Source organism: Ovis aries, chromosome 20, assembly GCF_016772045.2.
Source record: "Ovis aries strain OAR_USU_Benz2616 breed Rambouillet chromosome 20, ARS-UI_Ramb_v3.0, whole genome shotgun sequence".
In the NCBI taxonomy this organism is placed as follows: Eukaryota; Metazoa; Chordata; class Mammalia; order Artiodactyla; family Bovidae; genus Ovis; species Ovis aries.
Genome location: NC_056073.1, coordinates 11,614,409 through 11,635,748, shown reverse-complemented (window position 1 = coordinate 11,635,748; position 21,340 = coordinate 11,614,409). Strand labels below are relative to the sequence as shown.

The 21,340-nt window shown below is 51.6% G+C and overlaps 1 protein-coding gene across 2 annotated transcripts in view; it reads left to right on the top strand.

Annotated features, from left to right (window-relative positions):
- Positions 1-21,340, top strand: part of MDGA1 (MAM domain containing glycosylphosphatidylinositol anchor 1) — a 60,021-nt gene that overhangs the window by 15,208 nt on the left and 23,473 nt on the right. For both annotated transcript variants that reach the window (XM_060403599.1, XM_027958490.3), the window contains exon 2: positions 18,103-18,242. In XM_060403599.1, the coding sequence (XP_060259582.1) occupies positions 18,103-18,242 (140 nt within the window). The remainder of the gene's footprint in view (positions 1-18,102; positions 18,243-21,340) is intronic.

The following is a 21,340-nucleotide window of genomic DNA, read 5'->3' as shown; positions in this document are numbered from 1 at the left end:
CAGACAGCCCAGCTTGAGAAATTGTGGAAAGCCAGAGGTAACGGACGTAGAGATCACCTAGCTGAACTGGTCAGTTTTTAGAGATTGAAGCCAGTGGTCAGAGGTGAAAGGTCACTCCAAGTTCTGCCTGCCAGTGAATGCAGCCTTCTCTCCTACTTCTATCTCCCAAGTCAGGTCTGGGCTCTAGGTTACTGAGAGGAGTATGTGTGTGCCTGTCATGGCTTCTCATGCCAAGGGCAGCAGGCAGGAGACACAAGAGACTTTCCCCACCTCCTTCTGGAGCATTCAGAGGCTGCAGCAAGCCCTCCCCTCCCCTCCTGCCTTTCCCCAGCTCCCTGTACAGCTGTGGCCCCTGGCGTTGCCCACTGGCACAGTGGCCTTGGGCGATGCTGGGAGAGCTCAGCACTGAGGGATGCCCTAAAGTGCCGGAAGCACTGCCACGCTGTCTGGCTCATTGCCTCCCTCACTTTCTCGGGAGCTGAGGGAGCAGGGGCTGTGGGGCTGTCTAGGCGAGGGTGGGTTGCACCCCCTAGTCTCTTCCCGCTCATTCATTGGAGCTGGGACCAGTGAAGGCAGTGGCTTCTTTGGGCTCCCCCTGCAGAATTATAGAGCCAGGCTGAGGGGTGAAAGGAGTGATTGATGGGGAGCTGTGGTTGCTGGTAGAGATCAGTGTGTGTGTCTGTCTGTCCGTCTGTCTGTCTGTCTGTATGTGGAAAACCATTGTCAGGAGATAAAATGCTCGCACTGGAAACTTCAACAGGAGCTGGAATGCACTCCCCAAGTCCTCTCGCCTCTGGGCATGTACACTTCATCAGTGTTTTTCATGAATATATAAATATACGTGGACACGCATGTGCTGAAGGTGTGCATATGTGTGGCGATACACACAAGAACATGGGTTTATGTGCAGGGAGTCCTGTATGTATGTGTGTGGAGGGCACTGCAGACCTCTTTGGGGGATTCTCTGGATCCGCCTTCATCCCACTGTTCCCCCACCCCCGGCGGCCCCTGGTTGTCCTTGCCTTGACTCCTAGGGCCGTCAGCCCAGCGCTCTGTCTGGCCTGCATTATAACTGCCTGCTACCTCTTCTAGGAGGCCTGGAGTGGGGGTAGGGACAGGCCGAGGCTGGCCTGAAGCTCCTGGCTAATTTTCCCGGCCTCCATCGATCCAGCAGCTTCTCCTGAGTCTATTAGCAGTCGGCGAGTGAAAATATCCCCCATCGCAAGCCCTGACCTGAGACAGGGAGGAATCCATAGCAATTTGTTCAAACAGAGGGAAGCATTTCCCTCTGATTTGTATTTCAATTTATTCCAAGCAGGGGTGGGGGGGTCAGGGTGGGGGTGGGGTGAGCCCTGGCATGGTGGCCAGAGTTGGGCCTCCAGGCTGTCCCCCTTGGCACCCCTGTGCCAGCTGGGGTGGCAGCTGGTACTCCCCATGGTTCCTGGGGGTGGGGGCTGCAGAGGGGAGGGTGGGGCCCAGCAAGGGGGACGGGAAGAGAGACCCGCCAGCCTTCCCAGCAGGCCCTCCTCGGCTGGAGAGCTCAGTTGTGGATTCGATTTTCACAAAATACAAAGCCGCCAGCTTGGAGCCTCTCTCCCAGGCACTGGGGCCTCTGCCAGGCGTGCGCTCACCCGTTGTGCCTGTGCCAGGGTGGGGGCTGGGCTGGGCGCATGGACCCAGTGGCCCCAGCTGGGTTGAGTGGCGGAGGGTGGGGTGGGGACTCTTATTCTCCTAAAGCCCTCCCCAGCCATCCTGCTAGGAACAGAACTGCTCAGGCTTGGAAGGGAGCTGGCACCTTGGAGAGTTCCCTGGCAGGGCGGAGAGCCCCTCACTGCGGGAGCCCTGAGCAGTGCTCACGTTTCATTCCTGGACTGAGCAGACCGGAGCTCACAGGTGTCCCAACCTAGGAAGTCTCTTTTGAGCACCTGTGATAACAATAGCTCTGGCTGACATTTATTAAGTACCAGCTGCTTGCTGGGCACCGGCAAGCACCCAGTTTTTGCAGGGTCCCAGCTTCCTCCTGGCCCTCATTCTCCTCAATCTTCTGCCACGACCCTCACCTATCCCTGCTGACTGTTTTCAGTTTCTCCTGGGAACGTCTCCTTTCCTCCTGAGGGTGGCCCTAATGCCTGATGTCTCTGCAGCTACCCCCGCCCGGCCCCCGCCGACCAGCTTTTCCATGGGACTCCACAAACCAGCTAGCTCCCTTTCTTCTGGGTCACTTTCTTTGGCTGCACCTTGCCTTCTCATCCCCACCAAGGTCCAGGCCTCTGCAGAGGTGGCTCCATGGCAACCAGAGAGGAGGATTCTGGGAAGGGTCAGCCAAATGGTCCTGCAGTTCCCCGCCTCCCCTGCCAACCCCTACCCTCTACCGTCTCTTTCCCTCATTCCTCAGTGCCCCAGGGAGGAGAGTAAGTGGAGAAGTTCTTCACACCGAGGTGTCAGTGACTGGCAGCTCTGAGGTCAGCTGTCTCACATGACTCGCCAGGCTCCCTGACACCACCAAGGTCTAATTTCAGAAGTATGCAACTAAATATATCAAAGTCGATGAATAATCATCTCGCTCACTCAGGTGGGAGTGTAGGGACGCAGTGTGGCCTGAAGGCTTATAGCAGAGGGTTCTGCAGTAGAACTGGGTTCAAGTCCAGCCTCAGCCACTCACTGGCTGTGCAGTCTTGGGCACAGCAGTTATACACGGCGCCTCAGTTCCCCCCGTGCACAAGCCAACGAGGATAATAGCATGCACCTCAGGGGGCTGCAGTGAAGAGCAAATGGGGAAAGGTGTGGCAAGCCATTCTGAGCCCAGTGCCTGGGCTGTTCAGAGGAGGCCCTGCTAAGTGAGTGACTTGCAGCGTCCCAGCCTGCTCAGGCCTGCTTGGTGAGTCACGGATCTGCCACCAGGGAGGGGACACGTGAGGCTGTACATACAGGCACGTACACAGCACTGGGGGAAAGAGGGAGCGGGACCCTGGCCCTGGAGAAAGGGTGGCAGGATTCCAGCCCTCCTCCCATCTCCCTCTTGGGGATGTTGACAGCCAGGATGTTCTCTCTGAGCTACTTTGTGCCTTGGGAGACAGCTGTGTTTTGTACCTTTACCACCACCCACATGGCTGCCCATTCCAGACCTCGCTTTCCTCCTAAGAGGCAGCTTCCCCCTCCCCCTGTTCTTAGCCCCTGCTGCTGCTAAGCGCTTCAGTCATGTCTGACTCTGTGCAACCCCATAGACGGCAGCCCACCAGGCTCCGCTGTCCCTGGGATTCTCCAGGCAAGAATGCTGGAGTGCGTTGCCATTTCCTTCTCCAATGCATGAAAGTGAAAAGTCAAAGTGAAGTCGCTCAGTCGTGTCCAACTCTTTGCAACCCCATGGACCGCAGCCTACCAGGCTCCTCTGTCCATGGGATTTTCCAGGCAAGAGTACTGGAGTGGGGTGCCATTGCCTTTTCCAGTCCTTAGCCCCTGCTGCTGCTGCTGCTAAGTTGCTTCAGTTGTGTCCGACTCTGTGCGACCCCATAGATGGCAGCCCACTAGGCTCCCCCGTCCCTGGGATTCTCCAGGCAAGAACACTGGAGTGGGTTGCCATTTCCTTCTCCAATGCATGAAAGTGAAAAGCAAAAGTGAAGTCGCTCAGTCATGTCCAACTAGTAGTGACTCCATGGACTGCAGCCTACCAGGCTCCTCTGTCCATGGGATTTTCCAGGCAAGATTACTAGAGTGGGGTGCCATTGCCTTCTCCAATGCATGAAAGTGAAAAGTGAAAGTGAAGTCGCTCAGTCGTGTCCGACTGTTAGTGACCCCATGGACTGCAGCCTTCCAGGCTCCTCCGTCCATGGGATTTTCCAGGCAAGAGAACTGGAGTGGGTTGCCATTGCCTTCTCCGGTCCTTAGCCCCTAGGAGCCTGCTAATGGCAATGACTTTTCTGTTCCTGGCTGTGATTGAACTTTAGGCCAATTGGCCTCCCCCATCCACAGGTCCTTTTTCCCCCCAACCGACTGGGTTTCAAGTCATTTACAAGTTGTTCAGAGGCTCAGCATTATAATCAGATCCTGCGGTGCATGCCACTTATGTGGTTTCTAAAATTTTAGCCAAAAAAGGAGAGAAACCCTTCCGTGATGGAAGAAAAAATAATCAGAATACTTAAGCGTGTGTGTGTGGGGGGGGAGGTATTATATTTCTTGATTTATAAATATACCTGATGTAAAGAAAATATGTTCCCAAACTTTATGCTTCTGGAATTGACTCCTGAAAAAAAAAAAAAACACCAAGATTATTCATCCCATTGTTAAAGCAGGAATTTAACCTGCTTTCCCTCCCAGGGATGTTGTCCTTTGAAAGGGACACAAGAGAATGAACAGGGACTGATCTGCCAGTGTTGACGGGTCATATGAAGAACCCACAAAGCAGGGAAGGGGGCCGAGAGTGATGGCGGTGGGGGCAGGAATGCTGTCTTAAAAAGCGTGGTCAGGGTAGACCTCGCTCATAAAAGAGCTGAAGGAAGTGATGGGGTAGCTCTGGAAATCTAGGGAACAGCAGTCTAGTAACAGAGCTGCAAGTGCAAAGGTCGTTGAGGCAGAAGTGGGCTTGGTCTGCTGGAAGAACAGCAAAGAGCAGTGTGACTGCAGTAGTGGGCAGTAAGATACAGGGGTGGGTGGGAGCAGGCATGGGGCATAGCAGGCTACTGAAAAAGCTGTGGCTCTGACGTGAAGTGAGATGGGAGTCATGGTCGGGTTTGAGCAGAGGAGAGATGGGATCAGACTTAGTATAAAGAGATCTCTCTGGCTGCTTGTGGAGAACAGACTGTACCAGGCAAGGAAGGAAGCAGTGTCAACCTCTTTGTTACAAAAATCCAGGCAGGGGATGGTGGTGGTGGCTCAGTCCAGTTTGGTATTTCAGGGGTTGGGTTCAGCATCAGTTCTGAAGATTGAGCTGGTGGCTTGGAAGTAGGGTGTGGGAGGAGAGAAGTCAGGGATGACTCCCAGGTTTCTTTCTTTTTTTAAACTTTATATATATATATATATTTTAAATTTACTTATTTGGCTGTGCTGGGTCTTATTTGCAGCAGGCAGGATCTTCAATCTTCACTGTGGCACGTGGGATCTAGCTCCTGACCAGCAATCAAACTGGGGCCCCCTCCATTGGGAGCTTAGAGTCTTAGCCACTGGACCACCACGGTAGCCCTGAGTCTCAGGTTTCTGGTTGATGGTGTGTTTTCAAGATGGAGGTGAGAATTGGCCCCCAGGCCTTGGGGTTGCTGAGTGGCACTAAGTGCTGTCCCCCTGATGTCATTGGATGTGGAGAGAGGCATAAAGTTAATCAGGCCCTTACATCTCTGCTCCTTGGTTTCTAAGCCTTCAGAGCTAATCCTCCTCCCTCCTCCTGAGCTGGGGTGAAGATCAAGCCCAGAGGAGCTTTGCAAGGGCTGTATGAAGAGGTTTCAAGCTGTCAGGTTGTGACACCCGTAATTTCACTCCAAAGCCAGGTAGGATGATGCCCAGGAACCCACAGTGGCCTGGCGTGGGGGTGGGGGCTCAGATTGCTAGCCCCAGCAGAGTGGAGGTGATAAGCTCTCCAGAAACACTGTCTTTCCCTCCCCTGCCCTCCTGTCCTGGGGTCTAACGCCCCACCTGCTCTCAAACTGCAAGATTGATTTTGCTTTCAGGGTTGTTACTGTTATTATTATCCACTTAAACAACTTCATAGGAAAAGAAAAGGAATCCAATGACTATCAAACATGAGCCATTCATTCTAAATTCCCTGCCCATACCTGTCAATATATTTTTACATAGCAGTAAACAGCGGTCCACTCTGCACTCTTGATGACTTTATCTCCTGTACACGTCTCCTGGTATTGACTGAGCCCTCAGGCCTGTCAGCTTAATGGCCGCAGGGCACCCCCTGCATCGATGTGCTGGAGTTTGGTCGCTGTTTCTCCAGTGCTGGGCATTTGGGCGGATGCCAATTTCTTCTTCTTCTAAAGAGCTCTGCTGTGAATATCCTTATGTGAGTTACTTTTTCCTTTTAAATTATTTCCTTGGGGCCTATTCCCCAAAGTGAGATTGTCTAGTAGGTCATAAGATAGGAACAGTTTTATGATTCTCCTTTTGCACTGCCAGGCTGTGTTACAAAAAGTTTGAGCTGGGCTTGTGCAGAGGCCAGCCATAGTGGATTTTATCATTTTAATTTATTTTCACTGGTGTCGTAGGTGCATTATGGCCTGCTTCTTTGGGTCTTTTCAATACCTAATAATAATAAGACCTGATCTGCACAGAACTTTACAGTTCACATGGCACTTGCTGGTATGTCATCTCACTTAATAAGACACGATGCGTCTAATAGTATTGGCTTCTGTTTTATATGGTGAATTGGGGGGTTTAGTCATGCCAAGTGCTGGAGTGGAGCTTTCAGTCTGTCCTTGCAGGTTGGGTTGGAAAGAACTCGTGTCCACTCGCCACCATCCCGTCCTTTCTGAGCATCCAGGGCCTCAGATGCCAACTTCAGCCCCCGTTCACTGCCTCAAGCCCCCTTGTCTCCCTCAGCTCCCACAGCCAGGCTTTTTGGGTCAGAGAGGGCTTTGGGGGTTCTTTGCTTTAGCAGAGCTGCTGCTCCCTCCACACCCTGACCCAGGGGTGGCCCAGGCTCTGCATTCTGGTTTGGGAGCCTGGACCTGGCAGTGCGTCTCTGGTCCCACCCAGGATGTGCTGGTCCAGGATGTGTCCCTAGTGCTGGTCACAGGAATGCTGGAGGCCTGGTGACTGAGCCTCGGGCTCCAATGAACAGGGTCCCGCAGGGGCCTGTCAGGCTCCACGACTGAAGCTGCAGCTCTCAGACGAGGGGGACCTTCTGATGCTGGACACACTCCGAGGTATGAGTATACAGGCTTAGTTTCTCCCTGGCATGTAGAACCTTCCCAGACCAGGGATCGGACCCACGTCCTCTGCATTGGCAGGCGGATTCTTAACCCTGTGCCACCAGGAAAGTCCTCAGTCCACACTGATATTCTGGTCTGTCAGGATTATGGCTCTTGGCATCCCCCCAAAGTAGGCCTTTTCATTCAGTTTTACATTTTCCTCTTGCAGGCCCTTGGAACAGGGTCCCAGGCCCTATGATCAAATGGAAAGGGAGCTGAGATTTATTGAGCAGTTACTAGATACCAGTGGTTATACTCTGTGTCCACATTGTCTTGTTTAATCCTCCCAACCTAGAAGTTACTTCTGCCAGAGCTGAGATATAGTATTATCCCCATTTTGCAGATGAAGGGACTGAGGCTTCGAGAAGTTAAATAATTTGCCCAAGGCTGTCTGTGGACAGCCCCTCAGACTTGCATTTACAGCCTCGGCTCAAGCAACGCCTGACTTGTAGCGACGCCTTTCTGCGTGTCCTGCCTACACTGGTTAGAATTGCCCTGTGTGCTGTGCCCTGTTAACTCTCTTCAGCTGTGTCCAGCTCTGTGCGACCCCATGGACTGTAGCCCACCAGGCTCTTCTGTCCTTGGGATTTCCCAGGCAACAATACTGGAGTATGTTGCCAAGCCCTCCTCCAGGGGATCTTCCTGAGCCAGGGAGTGAACCCACATCTCTTACATCTCCTGCACTGGCAGGCGGGTTCTTTACCAGTAGCACCACCTGGGAAGCCCAGAAATGCCCTAGGGCACCTTGTTGTTGAGAATTGATCTCCCTCCCCACAGAAAGAACGTCTTTTTATAGTTCCCCCAGGGGACCTCAGAGCCCTCGCTTAGAGGGCTTTCCCAGTGGCCTGTCCTGACATTCCAGAGTTCATTAGTCTTGTGCAGACTAGACTTCCACTGATACTCAGTGAAGATTCTGAGCAGAGCCCGGCACTCTCAAAACCTGTGTGCCTTCTGATGAAGCCAGGATGTAGGTGCAGTGGTGCCAAACCTTCCAAGGGATGGGGGTGTGGCTGGACTGCCCACCACTTTCAGCAGAGGAGGGTTGTCAGGAGTGCCAGGCTCTGCCAGAGGCAGCAAGCTCTGCAGACAGCATCAGGTCTTGAAAATAGAACCAGGCCTTATGCATCATAGCGGACTCTGTAAGCCATACCAGGCCCTGCCTCTGACTGTGAGAGCAGCGCTTGTCTTCACGCTCCGTCGTGGTGATAGGCTGGCAGCCTGTGCCCTGATCTTTCAGCTGTGGCTGCTTTCCACGCTCAGTGACAGTGCTCTTGGACCCGGAGGTCAGAGATATGTACAGTTGGGTTGGGGAGGGATTTTTGCAGTCAACGGGGAGGTCAGCTGAACGTGGATTTGGTTTTGATAAGCAAAAAAGCCCAGTTGCTGAGAGCAGACTTTAATAGAGTCTGTAGCAAGGGGAAGGCAGAGGTTCTTCGGGGAGGGAACCGTGCCTGATTGGTTCAGCATCCCAGAGCTGAGGGCAGGACAATAGGTGCTCAGGAAATGTTACAGAAGGGATCCAGGAATCAATGCAGATGAACAGGCGATGTGTGTGTGTTTGAAGGGTTGGGAGGCCAGGGAGCAAGAAGGAAGATGGAGAGGAAAGCATCCTGGACTGATGTCTAATGCCCTGGGGGAGTGACCAGCAGTGGATAGGGTCGGGGAGATGATGCTTCCCTTCAAGATGACAGGCACTAAGGTGAGGCCAGAGGAGATGGTACTGCTTCAAACTGGTTTTCCCAGCATGGAATTGGAGCCTCCCCAGACCCCAGCACTCCTGAGAAACCAGCTGGCCTGCCCCCAGGCCCGTGGCCCAGAGGCCAGGCTTTGGCCAGCTCTGCATACAGGTCTGTGCAGAGGGCAGAGTGAACCCTCACTGGGGAGTGCACAGAGCACAAGGTTAATTTCCCCGAGAGGTCCTTGTTCGATGGCCCGTGGTCCACGGGACAGGTGCGCGGCATCACATAGCATCACAAGGCCCAGGCGGCACCAGCCAAGTGCCTACCCTGAGAGCCTCATTTCAGACCCCGGCCGCCATTCTCTGAGCAGCTAATTAAAAGGGAAAAGCCTGTTAATATTTCAGCACTGTTAACTCTGCTAAATTATTAAGTGTCCATTTGCATTATGTACAAAAAGGGATCGATAAACATGTGGGTACCAGGAGCTGGGAGGATGAGGGAAGAAGAGTTCCTAAGGATGCGCCCTGGGACAAGCCCGACCAGTGACGTGGAGACTCTGTCCTACGCCTGGAGACTCTGTCCTCAGCTCTGTGTCAGGCACTTAGAAACTGGAGATGCGGAGGGCTTAGCACAAATGTCAGAGAGTCAGATGGACTCCAAACCAATAGGGTGCCCTTGGGCAAGTTACTTGCCCTTGCTAAGCCTCAGCTTCCTCATCTGATTAGTGGGAACAATAATAGGCTTGCTATGAGCAGTAAGCAACAGATATAAAACACTCAGTACAGCGCTGGCCCAGAGTAACTTATTATGTGTATGTTATGATGTTATTGTTATATGATGGTGATGGGGGGACACCTGAGACATAACCCCAGCTCACAGCAGTCCTTCCCTCCATGCTCCCTGTCGGCCTCTCAGCAGGCTTTTATCACAGCTCTTCTTGACTATCCACTTCCCCAGTTCAGGATCTGGGTGTTGTAGCTCTCACCAGCACCCAGCTCAGCACCTCACACTTATGAGGGTTTGTTGAGTGACGATCGGATAGAAGGCAGGACCAGAGCACAGATTCTATTTCCGTATTGCCTGGCCTGGAACACTTGGTGATGCTTTTAAGAAGTGGTTAGGGTGCTGGTACTTGGCCTGCCATCCAGTAACTGGGGCAGATGGAATCAGCTTCAGGTGGGGAAGTCTGTGGCCCCCACTTCTTTTCTCTCCTTGTCCTCCCCTCACTCTGCTCTGTTTGGAAGTTTCCTTCAGCCTGCAGACACACTCCCCATGAAAATCAGGAGTGGGGAGCAGGACACCAGCTCCCACTCGGTCATGATTAACCTTTTAAAATTTAGGATCGGCAAGTTCATTTGTGTATATATATATATTTTTTTTTCAGATTCCGCATTTAAGGGATGTTATATGATATTTTTCCTTCTCTGACTTACTCCACTCAGTAGAAAATGAACTTCTGGTTGCCGGGGGGAAAGGGATAGTTAGGGACTTTGAGAAGATCATGTACACACTGCTATATTTAAAATGGGTAGATGTTTTCTATTTACACAGAGACCTATTGTGTAGCACATGGAACCCTGCTCAACATTATGTGCCAGCCTGGATGGGAGGGGGGTTTGGGGGAGAATGGATACATGTATATGTATGGCTGAGTCCCTTCACTATTCACCTGAAACTGTTAACACAACACTGTTAATCGGCTATACCCCAATACAAAAATAAAAAGTTTAAAGTTTGGGAAAAATGCTGTTGCTGCTGCTGCTAAGTCGCTTCAGTTGTGTCCGACTCTGTGCAACTCCAGAGATGGCAGCCCACCAGGCTCCCCCGTCCCCGGGATTCCCCAGGCAAGAACACTGGAGTGGGTTGCCATTTCCTTCGCCAATGCATGAAAGTGAAAAGTGAAAGTGAAGTCTCTCAGTCGTGTCCGACTCTTAGCGACCCCATGGGCTGCAGCCTACCAGGCTCTTCCATCCATGGGATTTTCCAGGCAAGAGTACTGGAGTGGGTTGCCATTGCCTTCTCTGAAGAATAAATAAATAAACTTTAGGATGAAGAGGAAAGCTGAAGGAAAGCGATGGATGGGGCTTTTAATCAAGGAGTTTCATTTCCACTGCTGTCTGTCAGCCTTGTTTGGCCCCCCATCCTACTGTTGACTCCTCCTGCACTTGGCCAGCATTTGCACCCCCCCCCCCCCCCCCACCCCACCCCCGAACCCCTTGGCTAACATCCAGGGAGAAAATCCTCCCATGGGGGATGGGGATCTTTGATGAAATTCCCCTTCCAGGTTGCAGTGAGAATTCTCTTCAGTAGCCCAGGGGGCAAGCTGGAATTTGCCTTAAAATGAGTGTTTGAGAACTGGTGGCTTCCTCGCTGGGCCTCCTGGTGCTGGCAGTCCCTACCGCACCGGGGACTCAGGGTGTATGCTTTTGGAGGAAGGAAGGAGTGAGCTGGGAGCACCTGCCAGGGACTTGCCATTTCTGCTCAGCAGCCCTCCTTAGCACGCGGCCCCATCGGTGACAGCCCTCATGCTACTTGGCTCTTCTCAGCCAAGGGCCTGGGGAGGGGAATGTTCCTTGACTCCGTAGCCATTGTACTCTGTGAAGAAAGGGCTTTATGGTCAAATGGAAAGCACTGGAATAAACCAAGTTATGTGAATGTGTTTGCATGCGTGCCTGCGTGCTCAGTCACTTCAGTTGGGTCCGATTTGGCGACCCTGTGGACTGTAGCCCACCAGCCTCCTCTGTCCATGGGATTCTCCAGGCAAGAATACTGGAGTGGGTTGTTACGCCCTCCTCTGGGGGATCTTCCAGACTCAGGAATCAAACCCGTGTCTCCTGCAGCTCCTGCGTTGCAGGCAGGTTCTTTACACTGAGCCACTGTGTTTATTGCAGGCCTTTTCAGAGCCTTTAAGAGTATGTTCTTTTGTGCTGCGACTCAGAGGGAGAGAGAAGGTACAACATCCTTATCTGGCGATGGGCTCTGTGAGCCTTGTGTGGCACCCAGGTTAGGAGACACTGTTTTTTCTTTTCCTGGGGGGATTTGTTGATAAAGCTTAGAAAAGTGAAATATTATAGCAAAAGTCTCCTGGACCAAAAGCGGGGAAATAGTTCCAAAATCCTGTCCTAGTTTCTATCCACCAAAGTGGCACCAGAGAGAAGCAAATCCAGCAGTACCTCTGAAATTCCCAGGGAGTTTGTTACAAATATGGACTCTGAAGAGTCAGGCTGGTGGTTCTGCACAGGGCCTGGGAATCTGCATTGCAAAGGGCTCGCCACCAGTCCCCTACAGGGTGACACAGGGGAGGGGGCAGGGAGTCCATGGAGGGCAGAGAACTGAATTCCATGCTAGCAGACAGAAAGTCTGGGTTCGAGCCCCAGCTCTGCTAGTGCCTGTAACCCTGAGTGGAAAGAGCGCTCCCTTCTCCAGGCCTCCGTCTCTTTCGCTACCAAAGGAGGCTAAATAGGACTTTAGAAATAATGCCCTTTCTGGCTCTTAGAAATAAGGCCAGGAGCCTGCAAATATACAGTGGACCCCAGGAATGTATCAGGCCTCACCATCTGCAGTAGATAAGACAGCATCCTTTCATGCAAAGCCCTTGCAGGCCCTGGGGAGATGGCGTTTTGAGAGGAGTGCAGATCACGTACAGAATAATAACACTGGCTGGCGTGCTTGGGGGCTTACTGTGAACCAAACAGTTTTAAACACTTCACCTACATTTACTTACTTATTCCTTCCTGCAACAATCCCATTTTACAAATGAGAAAACTAAGGCTTGGATAACTTGCTGAAAGTCTTAACTTTCTGAAAGTTGAGTGTATAAAAGGGCTCCATCCCGCCCCTCTGGTTTTCTGACCCCTCTAAAGTCCCTCACAGCCCTCAATATGAATTTGGAACAAATTCGTGAGACATCCCTAACGGTTTAGTGTCTGCTTCGAGTCCCTCCACCCCTGGGATATGACGTGGGCCACAGAGGCTGGTCTCCCATCCCCATCTCTTGGTCCTGTTTAATCATCTCAAGAGCTGTCACTTCTTGGCAGAACATATACTGTTTGGGATTTCCCTGGTGGTCCAGTGGCTAAGGCTCTGCACTCCCAGTGCAGGGGCCCCAGGTTTGATCCCTGGTTAGGCAACTAGAAGTCACATGCCGCTACCAAGAGTTCACATGCTCCAACTAAAGATCCCGGATGCCACAGAGAGGATCGAAGATCCCGAGTGCTGCGGCTAAGACCAGTTGCACTCAAAAAAAAAAAAAAAAAAAAGAGAGAGAGAGAAACACATACTGTTTGGCCAGGTGTTTTACATATATTGTATTTAAGCCTCACACCAGCCCTGGGAGAAGGCATTATTGTTTGCATCTCTTGCTCCTGAGACTGAGGCTCAGAGAGGTGAAGTAACTTGCCCGGTGTCACCCAGCTAGAGGGCAGCAGAGCCAGAAATGAGCCCCAGATTGTCTGCTCTTTCCATGTCTCTCCAGCAGACCCCTCCTCCGCCCAGTTTCTTTGGTCACGACCCCCGCCCCCCCGCCCCCCACTTCAGGGTCATCCTAGCAATAACCACACTCTGAAACCATCCTGTTCACTTCTGTTTCCTTCTTTGCCGTCCGTCTCCCCAAGAGTGCTCTTTCAGAACTGGTCCTCGTTTGCTTTTTGTGACAGTCTCTTGAGTATCCAGCGCTGCGGCCGGCTGGGAGCATTTGCCGTTCGAGAGACTGAATGAGGGGATTATGTCACAGTGCCTCTTGACTCAGGCCCCGGCCTGGCTGCCTTTGGAATGAGAAGATGCTGTTTGCTGGCAGTGCCTCCCGGGCGTGTGTGGAGCAAGAGGCTGAGACTCAGTGGGACACAACCCCTTGTGGGGGGATTGTAACTTGGTGGGGTCTCTGTTGGTTTAGGGTCAGACACATAGTTCTAGCCATCCTGTGGGTAAGTGGAGTTGGGGAGGCTGGCTCATGTTAATGAAACAGTGGGGGTGATGAGCAAATTGGAATGCCTAGGCCAAGGGGGCCTACGTACGTGTGCATGTGCTAAGTCGCTTCAGCCGTGTCCTGTGCTTTGTGACCCCATAGACTATAGCCCGCCAAGCTCCTCTGCCCATGGGATTCTCCAGGCAAGAATACTGGGGTGGGTTGTCATTTCCTCCTCCAGGAGATCTTCCCACCCAGGGATGGAACCCGTGTCTCTGACGTCTCCTGCATTGGCATTTGATTCTTTACCACTAGCACCACCAGGGAAGCCCAAAGGGCCCTGGGTGCCTTGCAACTAGCCAGCATTTGCTCCAGAAGGAACATCTACCCTGGGAAGAAGTCGGTCATGGGAAGCAGCTCGTCAAGAAGGACTTGGAATAAAGGGAGAGGGTGATTGAGGAAACTGGATAACCTCAGTGCACAGTGTCATCAAAGGGAGGTGGGTGGATGCTTTCTTTATCTAATAAAAGTGATATAGTAGAATCTTAAGCAAATACCTTGGTGCCTTTTCACATGTGCATCCACCCTTATAACAACCACTCAGATTAGGACTATGAATATTCCCATCTCATTAGATGGGATCCCATCTCCTCCCCAGAAAGCTTCTCTTGTACCTTCTTAGTAAATAATCCCTCACCTCCACCCAAGGGCAACCACGGCTTAGACCTCTGTTACTGTAAGACTGGTTTTTTTTCAAGTTCTGAATTTCAAATATATGAAACCGTACACTGTTTCCTCTTTTATGTCTGAGTTCTTTTCACTCAAATTGTGCTGTGAGATTCAACAGCATTGTTGTGTCTATCCATAGTTCTTTTTTTCACTTCTGTGTAATATTCCATTGTATGAATATGTGAGAATTAATTTACCCTTGTTGCTCTTGATGGACATGGGGATTGTTTCTTGTTTTTAGTTGTAATGAATAAACCTGTTGTGAATATTCTTGGACCTATTGTTTGGTTGTCATAGGCACGAATTTCTACTGGGTACATACCTAGAAATGGGATTCCTGTGTCCTGGGGTATATACTTGTTTAACCTGAGTTGTGTTTGTTCCGTTGCTCTGTTGTGTCTGACTCATTGCAACAGCATGTATGGCAGCACGCCAGGCTTCCCTGTCCTTCACCATCTCCCAAAGTTTGCTCAAACTCATGTCACTTAGCTGGTGATGCCATCCAACCATCTCATCCTCTCTCGCCCCCTTCTCCTCTTACCCTCAGTCTTTCCCAGCATCAGGGTCTTTTCCAATGAGTTGGCTCTTTGTATCAGGTGACCAAAGTATTGGAGCTTCAGCTTCCACAGCAGTCTTTAGCCTGTGCAAGGGCTGCCAAAATCTCTTCCAAAGAGGTTCTACCATTTGAGAGTTGGATAGTCTTAGTGGTTAATATCATTAAAGGAAGTTGGGTAATCTTAGTGATGTCATCATCCATGATGCCAGCTCGTAGCCCCATGGCCAGTGAAGAAGCGAACCTGTCAGGTAGTCAGAAGCCTTGTGTCTGCGGGTCAGGCCCCATCTTTCCCAGCTTGTGCTGTCCAGGCCCTGAGAAAGTTCAGCTCTCTAACTCACTTTCAGAATTCCTTATCAGTCACCAAAGCATCTGTCATTACAACACAGCCTGGCTATGGGCAAGCCATGCTGTCCAAAATTACAGTTTATCTTCCACTGTGGCCTGTTAAATCAATGTCTTCCTTGTTGAGAGGCACCCCGGGCCTCTTGCAGACATCCAGGCAGCCTCTGGTCTTACCAGCAACTGGCACACGCATCATACATTGGTGGGTTGTTTCCTGATGAGATTGCCTGAGGACCTTGGCCGCAAATGGCTATCTCTTCCAGTGCATTTCCACTTCAGGGGGCAACAGTTTCAGACTTGTTCCCCAGATTCCAGGGTGCACCTTGCACAGGGACTGCATGCTATTGATAAAATTCATAGAAAGTATGAGTTGAAAAAAGATGTCAGAAGTTATCTAGCACACTCACCTCCTACAGGTGGGGAAACTGAGGTCCTTGAGGTCTGACTTGCCCCAGGCCACACAGCTTGTCTCCTGACCACTAGCCTAGGTTCATTGCTCCAGGGCAGCCAGACTGGACACTCAGACTCTAGGTTGGTGGCAGCTGCCACTGTTTGCAGAACCTGCTGCTGTTTGCAGAGACTCTTGTGGTTAAACCCAACCTACGTCACTCCCAATGGTTGTGCACCTGCCCCCCGCCCCCACCCTCTGCTAGCTTCTTGACCTATGGCCAGGCTGCCTCTGTGGACCTATCTCTGTCATGAGTTCATGACTGTCCTGTCGCTGTTGGTTGGAGAGACTCTGTTAATTAAAGTACAACTTGTAACAACAGTAAGAGCACATCAAAGTTCCACTAAGCACTTCTCATTTATCCTGTGTCATCATCACTCCTGAGGGCTTCCCAGCTGAAGCTAATGGTAAAGAGCCCAGCTGCCAGTGCAGGAGATGTAAGAGATGTGGGTTTGATCCCTGGGTCAGGAAGATCCCCTGGAGGAGGGCTTGGCAACCCACTCCAGTATTCTTGCCTGGAGAATCCCATGGGCAGAGGAGCCTGGCTGCAGTCCATAGCGTCGCAAAGAGTCGGACGTGACTGAGGCAACTTAGCATGCACCTATCATCACTTCCACCCTTGTAAGTTGTCAGGGTTGGTAGCATTCTCTCATCTAAGAGATGAGAAAATGAAGGTCCAGAGGTCACTAGTGTTTTACCCTCGGTAATATGGAATATTAGACTGCCCTGTCAACCTGCAGGAAGACCCCTATTCCTTGAGGACTGGTTCAAAAGCCTCCTCTTCCACAGTCTTCTGTGAGTCTTCCTCCAGCAGTGATGTCTCTCTCCCCTGACCTCCTAGGGCTTTCTTTACCTCTTTTACAATGCTTAGCACCTTCACCACGGAATATTCCTATACATTCATTCATTCAGTGTTCACTGAGTACCTGCTGTATTCAAGGCTGGGGATACCAATGTAAGCTCATGGTTGGGTAGGCAGAAAGATGAGAATCCTGAGTTTGATAGTCACACAGACTGATGCTTTGTTGCTGTGCTGGAAAAGTGATGGATGCCGAAGTGGGGAGGATGTAAGTCAATCATGGAATGCTTGCTGGAGGACGTTACACATTGTATGAACAGGTTTTATCTCCCTGCACCTCTTTAGGGCAAGGACTCAAGTTTTCACCCTTTGTGTCCCTCGTACCCTGGATCGGCTCTCCTACCTCCACCTCGTCCACCCTTATCTGTGAACAGACATGTTTGAACTTGAGGTCTTGCCCTCTTTCCCAGAGCCCAAGTACTGGTGGGCTGGGGGCTGGTTTGCTTTCAGGACAGTGGGGTTAAGACACCAAAGGAAGGCTGCGAACTTCTCTGGTTGCATCATTTTCCCTTTGGTCCCCCAGCCATATCTGAGCTTGGTCCCCCAGCCCTGGCCAGACCCCAGCCCCCAGGCACTGTGAGAGGGTCAAGGAGGGCATGTAGTCTTAGGAGAATTTCCAGGTCCCCTGGTGAAGACTTCTGTCCCTTGGAGGGGAGGCTGGCACAGGTTCCGTGAGCAATGAGGGAACGGTAACAGGCCTTTGGGTGAGGTGAGTGATGTGTGGTGTGTGGGGCTGGGGGATATCTTGGTCAGGTTCACTGAAAGTTGAGCCTGGAGTGGTTGGTGGGAGTGAGTTCAGGCAAGTGATTTGCTGAGAAAATGCTCCCAGGACAAGCTGAAAGGGGACGAGGGAAACAGCTGGGTGACAATGTGGTTTAGTTGACTTAGTCTCAGCCAGTTCCCGGGGTGGGGGCAGAAGGGCTCTGGAGCGTGAACGGAACCATAGTCACCTCACTTAAGGCAACACGGCTGAGCCTTTGCATCGTGTCCATCAGGTCACTGGTGTGTGTATGTGCGTGGATGGTACCAATGGGCAAGGGATGACCTCCTAGGCATGTTTGGTCCAGGCAGTGCTCACTGTCTGAAGGCAATTCCTTGGGGCAGGTGAGCTCTGCGTGCCTCGCAGCTGACACCAAAGCTGGGAATGGAGGCACCTGCCAGATGTGGAGAGCAGCCTCCACGACTGGGGTCTAAGACATGATGCTCATTGAGTGATAACCAATTTGCACAGATTACCAAGCCTCCTCACAATCCTTGGCTCATCGAAAAGCACCTCTCTCTCTCTCTTTTAAAAAATATCGTTATTTATTTTTTGACTGTGCCGGGCCTTAGTGCAGCACACGGGATCTTCCGTCTTCGTTGCAGCATGTGGACTCTTAGCTGCGGCCTGAGGGATCGAACCCCAGTCCCCTGCATTGGGAGCATGGAGTCTTAGCCACTGGACCACCAGGGAGGCCCCAAAGAGCACAGATCTCTTGCAAGAGCAGTGGGGTGGGAAGGAGTTGCCCCTTTCCTGAGTCCTTGACCCTTCTGGTTCTGGCCTAGGGGCCCCAGGAGGAGCTCAACGGGATGAGGCCTCTGAGGGATATGCTGGGGAGTTCTGGGTGTCACACTCGGGAGGGAGCCTTAGACCTCCTCTGGCCTCCGAGCCTCCTGTCTCAACCTCCCCGTCTCCCGCCAGCTCCAGCCCAGGCTCAGATCGTGCACGCGGGCCAGGCGTGTGTGGTGAAGGAGGACAACATCAGCGAGCGCGTCTACACCATCCGGGAGGGGGACACCCTCGTGCTGCAGTGCCTTGTCACTGGGCACCCTCGGCCCCAGGTAAGCCCCCGCCCTGGCCTGTGGGTGTCCCCCTGCCCTCGCCTGCTCACTCCCCGCCCCACTCCAGGATCAGAAGAGGCAGTGGGGCCTGCGACTGGAGGCAGATGGTAGCAGGCCAGCAGAAGACAGGAGCCTGGGGCTGGGGAAATGGCTGGAAAATAGACTCTGTGGGGAAGGGCTAGACTGTGGGCTTATTCGCCTGGAAACACTGACAACTGAATGTCAGCTCCATTGCACTCCATGCCCTGTGCCTGCTGAGCGAACACTCCTGCAGATACACCTTCAGCCACTGTGAAGTCAGACCATGAGCCAAGCGCCGTGCTAGGTGCTTTCCCCAGTGTTTCCTCCTTGAAGCCTCACAGCCAGGCTGAGGAAGGCATTAGGGCCTCCATTGTGAGCTGAGGAAATCGAGGATCAGAGAGGTTGGGTAAACTCCCAAGGTCACCCAGCACTTGTGAGGGCAGAAGCAGAATTTGAATCCAGAACCAGCATTCTCTATGGCTTAGCACACTTCCTCTTTCGGTTGGGGGACCCAGGAGTTACCAACAACATATAACACAATTGCAAACAAACAACAACAAGCAAACAAAAAAAACACATAACCACTACTTCAGGAGGTTTCCAGTATGCAAACCCCACAGAAGATGGGTATCTGGAAAAGCCAGGTGTGAATTTTGTCCCAGACCCACTGTATGTTTCAGGCAGGAAGTGTTGGCTGGTTATCACAGAGCTGGCAGGAAGAGGTAGGAGGATGGGCTGAAGGGACGGGTGGAATTTGCTGGTGAGCTACTGTGACCTTTAAAAGCAGCAGAAAAGGTTTTGGTTGGCTCCTAGGAAGCACAGTGATTGCAAAGTTCTTTTTTGGAGGGGGGATAATATTGGAAACAGGGACAGCTTTAGTAGGTTTGACCTTAAGACAAGCAGATGGACAAGAAACGCCCAAAGGTTTTAGTCTGAAACTGCAATCATCACTGCTTGCTCCTTCTTAAGGATTTGTTTGGAAGTGAAAACAATGCTGCCAGTCTTCAGGATGCTTCCTGTCTAGGTGTGACTTTAGGGGTGGTCCTCTCTAAAGCCTAACCCTAAGAGAGAGAAGGCAATGGCACCTGACTCCAGTACTCTTGCCTGGAAAATCCCATGGATGGAGGAGCCTGGTAGGCTGCAGTCCATGGGGTCACGAAGAGTCGGACAGGACTGAGCGACTTCCCTTTCACTTTTCACTTTTGTGCATTGGAGAAGGAAATGGCAACCCACTCCAGTGTTCTTGTCTGGAGAATCCCAGGGACGGGGGAGCCTGGTGGGCTGCTGTCTGTGGAGTCTCACAGAGTCGGACACGACTGAAGCGACTTAGCAGCAGCAGCAGCAAACTCTCCCTAAGGCTGCACTGACCACCTGTGGGTGTCCCCCCTGTGCATCACATGTAAGAGTCATTCATGGGTATGACTGTGTGTCCATACACCTGTGTTATATTCCTGTTTATAGTTTCATTGTTCTTCCTGCTACCTAGGTTCAATCCCTTGGGCTCATATTTGACTCAGCCCCATATCAGTCTCCACCTGCAGCCAGGCTCTGAGGCCTATCTTTTTATGTCTCTTGCATGGATCTCCTTCTATTCCTCATTACCCATTGAGGTCAGACCTTCTGTCCTGTCCCTTGGCCTATGGCAGTAGACTCTGACTGGCCTCCCATTCTCCCATCCCCTCTCCCAATCCATTCCTGCACCCTGTTCGCAGAGTCATCACCCTCAGACCTGCTAGCTACATCGTATCACTCCCCTGCCCACATGGATCCCCATTACCTACCAGACCCAGTTCAGGCTCCTAGGGGTGGAATGGAAGATCTCCCACAGCCCAGCCCCCACCTACCTGTCCTGTCTGATCTCCCACCGCCATCCTCCTCACACCCTGTCTTCAGTAAACCTGTCCAGAAATACCCTGTTCACTCTTGCTGTAGCCACTGCTCATCTTCTCTCTTTTTTTGACTACACCATGTGGCTTATGGGATCTTAGTTCCCTGACCAGAGATCCAACCTGTGCCCCTGTACTGGAAGCATGGAGTCTTAACCACTAGGCTACCAGGGAAGCCCCTGGCCGCCACTCTTTACCTCTTCTGAAATGCCTTCCAGTGCTTTTTTTGCTCATTTCCTTGCAATAAATATTGAGCACCTGCTATGTGCCAAGTATTATGATGGGTCCTGAGGCTACAGCTGCAGTTCCCACCGCCATGAAGCATCCACATTCTCGGGGTGGAGCAAGTACCATCCATCTCATGACCTGCTCTGTGGTCTCATCGGGGAATGAGTGCGCCTGAATTCCCTACTCCCAGCTAACAGCAAGAGAGAGGGGATGTCTATGGCCAAAAGGAAGAAGAACTCTACAGCAACGACAGTGAGCAAAAGCTGAAGAACCTGGTCCTTGGAGGGACTTAACCACATACTCACTTCAGAGACAGTAGTATTAATACACACGTGGGTGGTATGAGCTGAGGGCCACAGGCTCATCTATGACTAGAGCTGGAGCTGGACCCTCTACCTAAAACTGGAAGCTTAATACGAGTGATACCACCTATGAATGGGGACCAGATCTCTGCCCCACAGCCCAGAGTCACAGCAGGGAGCAGACTTTTGTTTCAGGTGTGGGTGCAAGCAGAGTCCCCTTTGAGGGAATAACCCTAATCCAGTCTGTGTCTTGCACTATCCAAGTGGTAAGGAAACCTTAAGCTGCGAAACATAAAAACTGGTTTGATTTTAAAAAAAACCAAAAAACTGGTTTGAACCTCTGTGTCTTGCACTATCCAAGTGGTAAGGAAACCTTAAGCTGCGAAACATATAAAAACTGGTTTGATTAAAAAAAAAAAAAAAACTGGTTTGAACCTGTGAATCCATGTATCTTGGGTGTAGGCAGCCACATAGTTACACCCCAGATGGGCATGTCAGGGCCCAAGTGGGACTTTTGAGGTAATTCCTACTGAATACAAGCCCATGGGGGTGAAATCTTAAAACACAGTGCTGGGAGAGCCAGTCCATAGACCCCCAAATAATTGAACAACTCACATCTGGGAAAACAGAGATCATAGAGCAATCTGGAGGGAATCCTTAA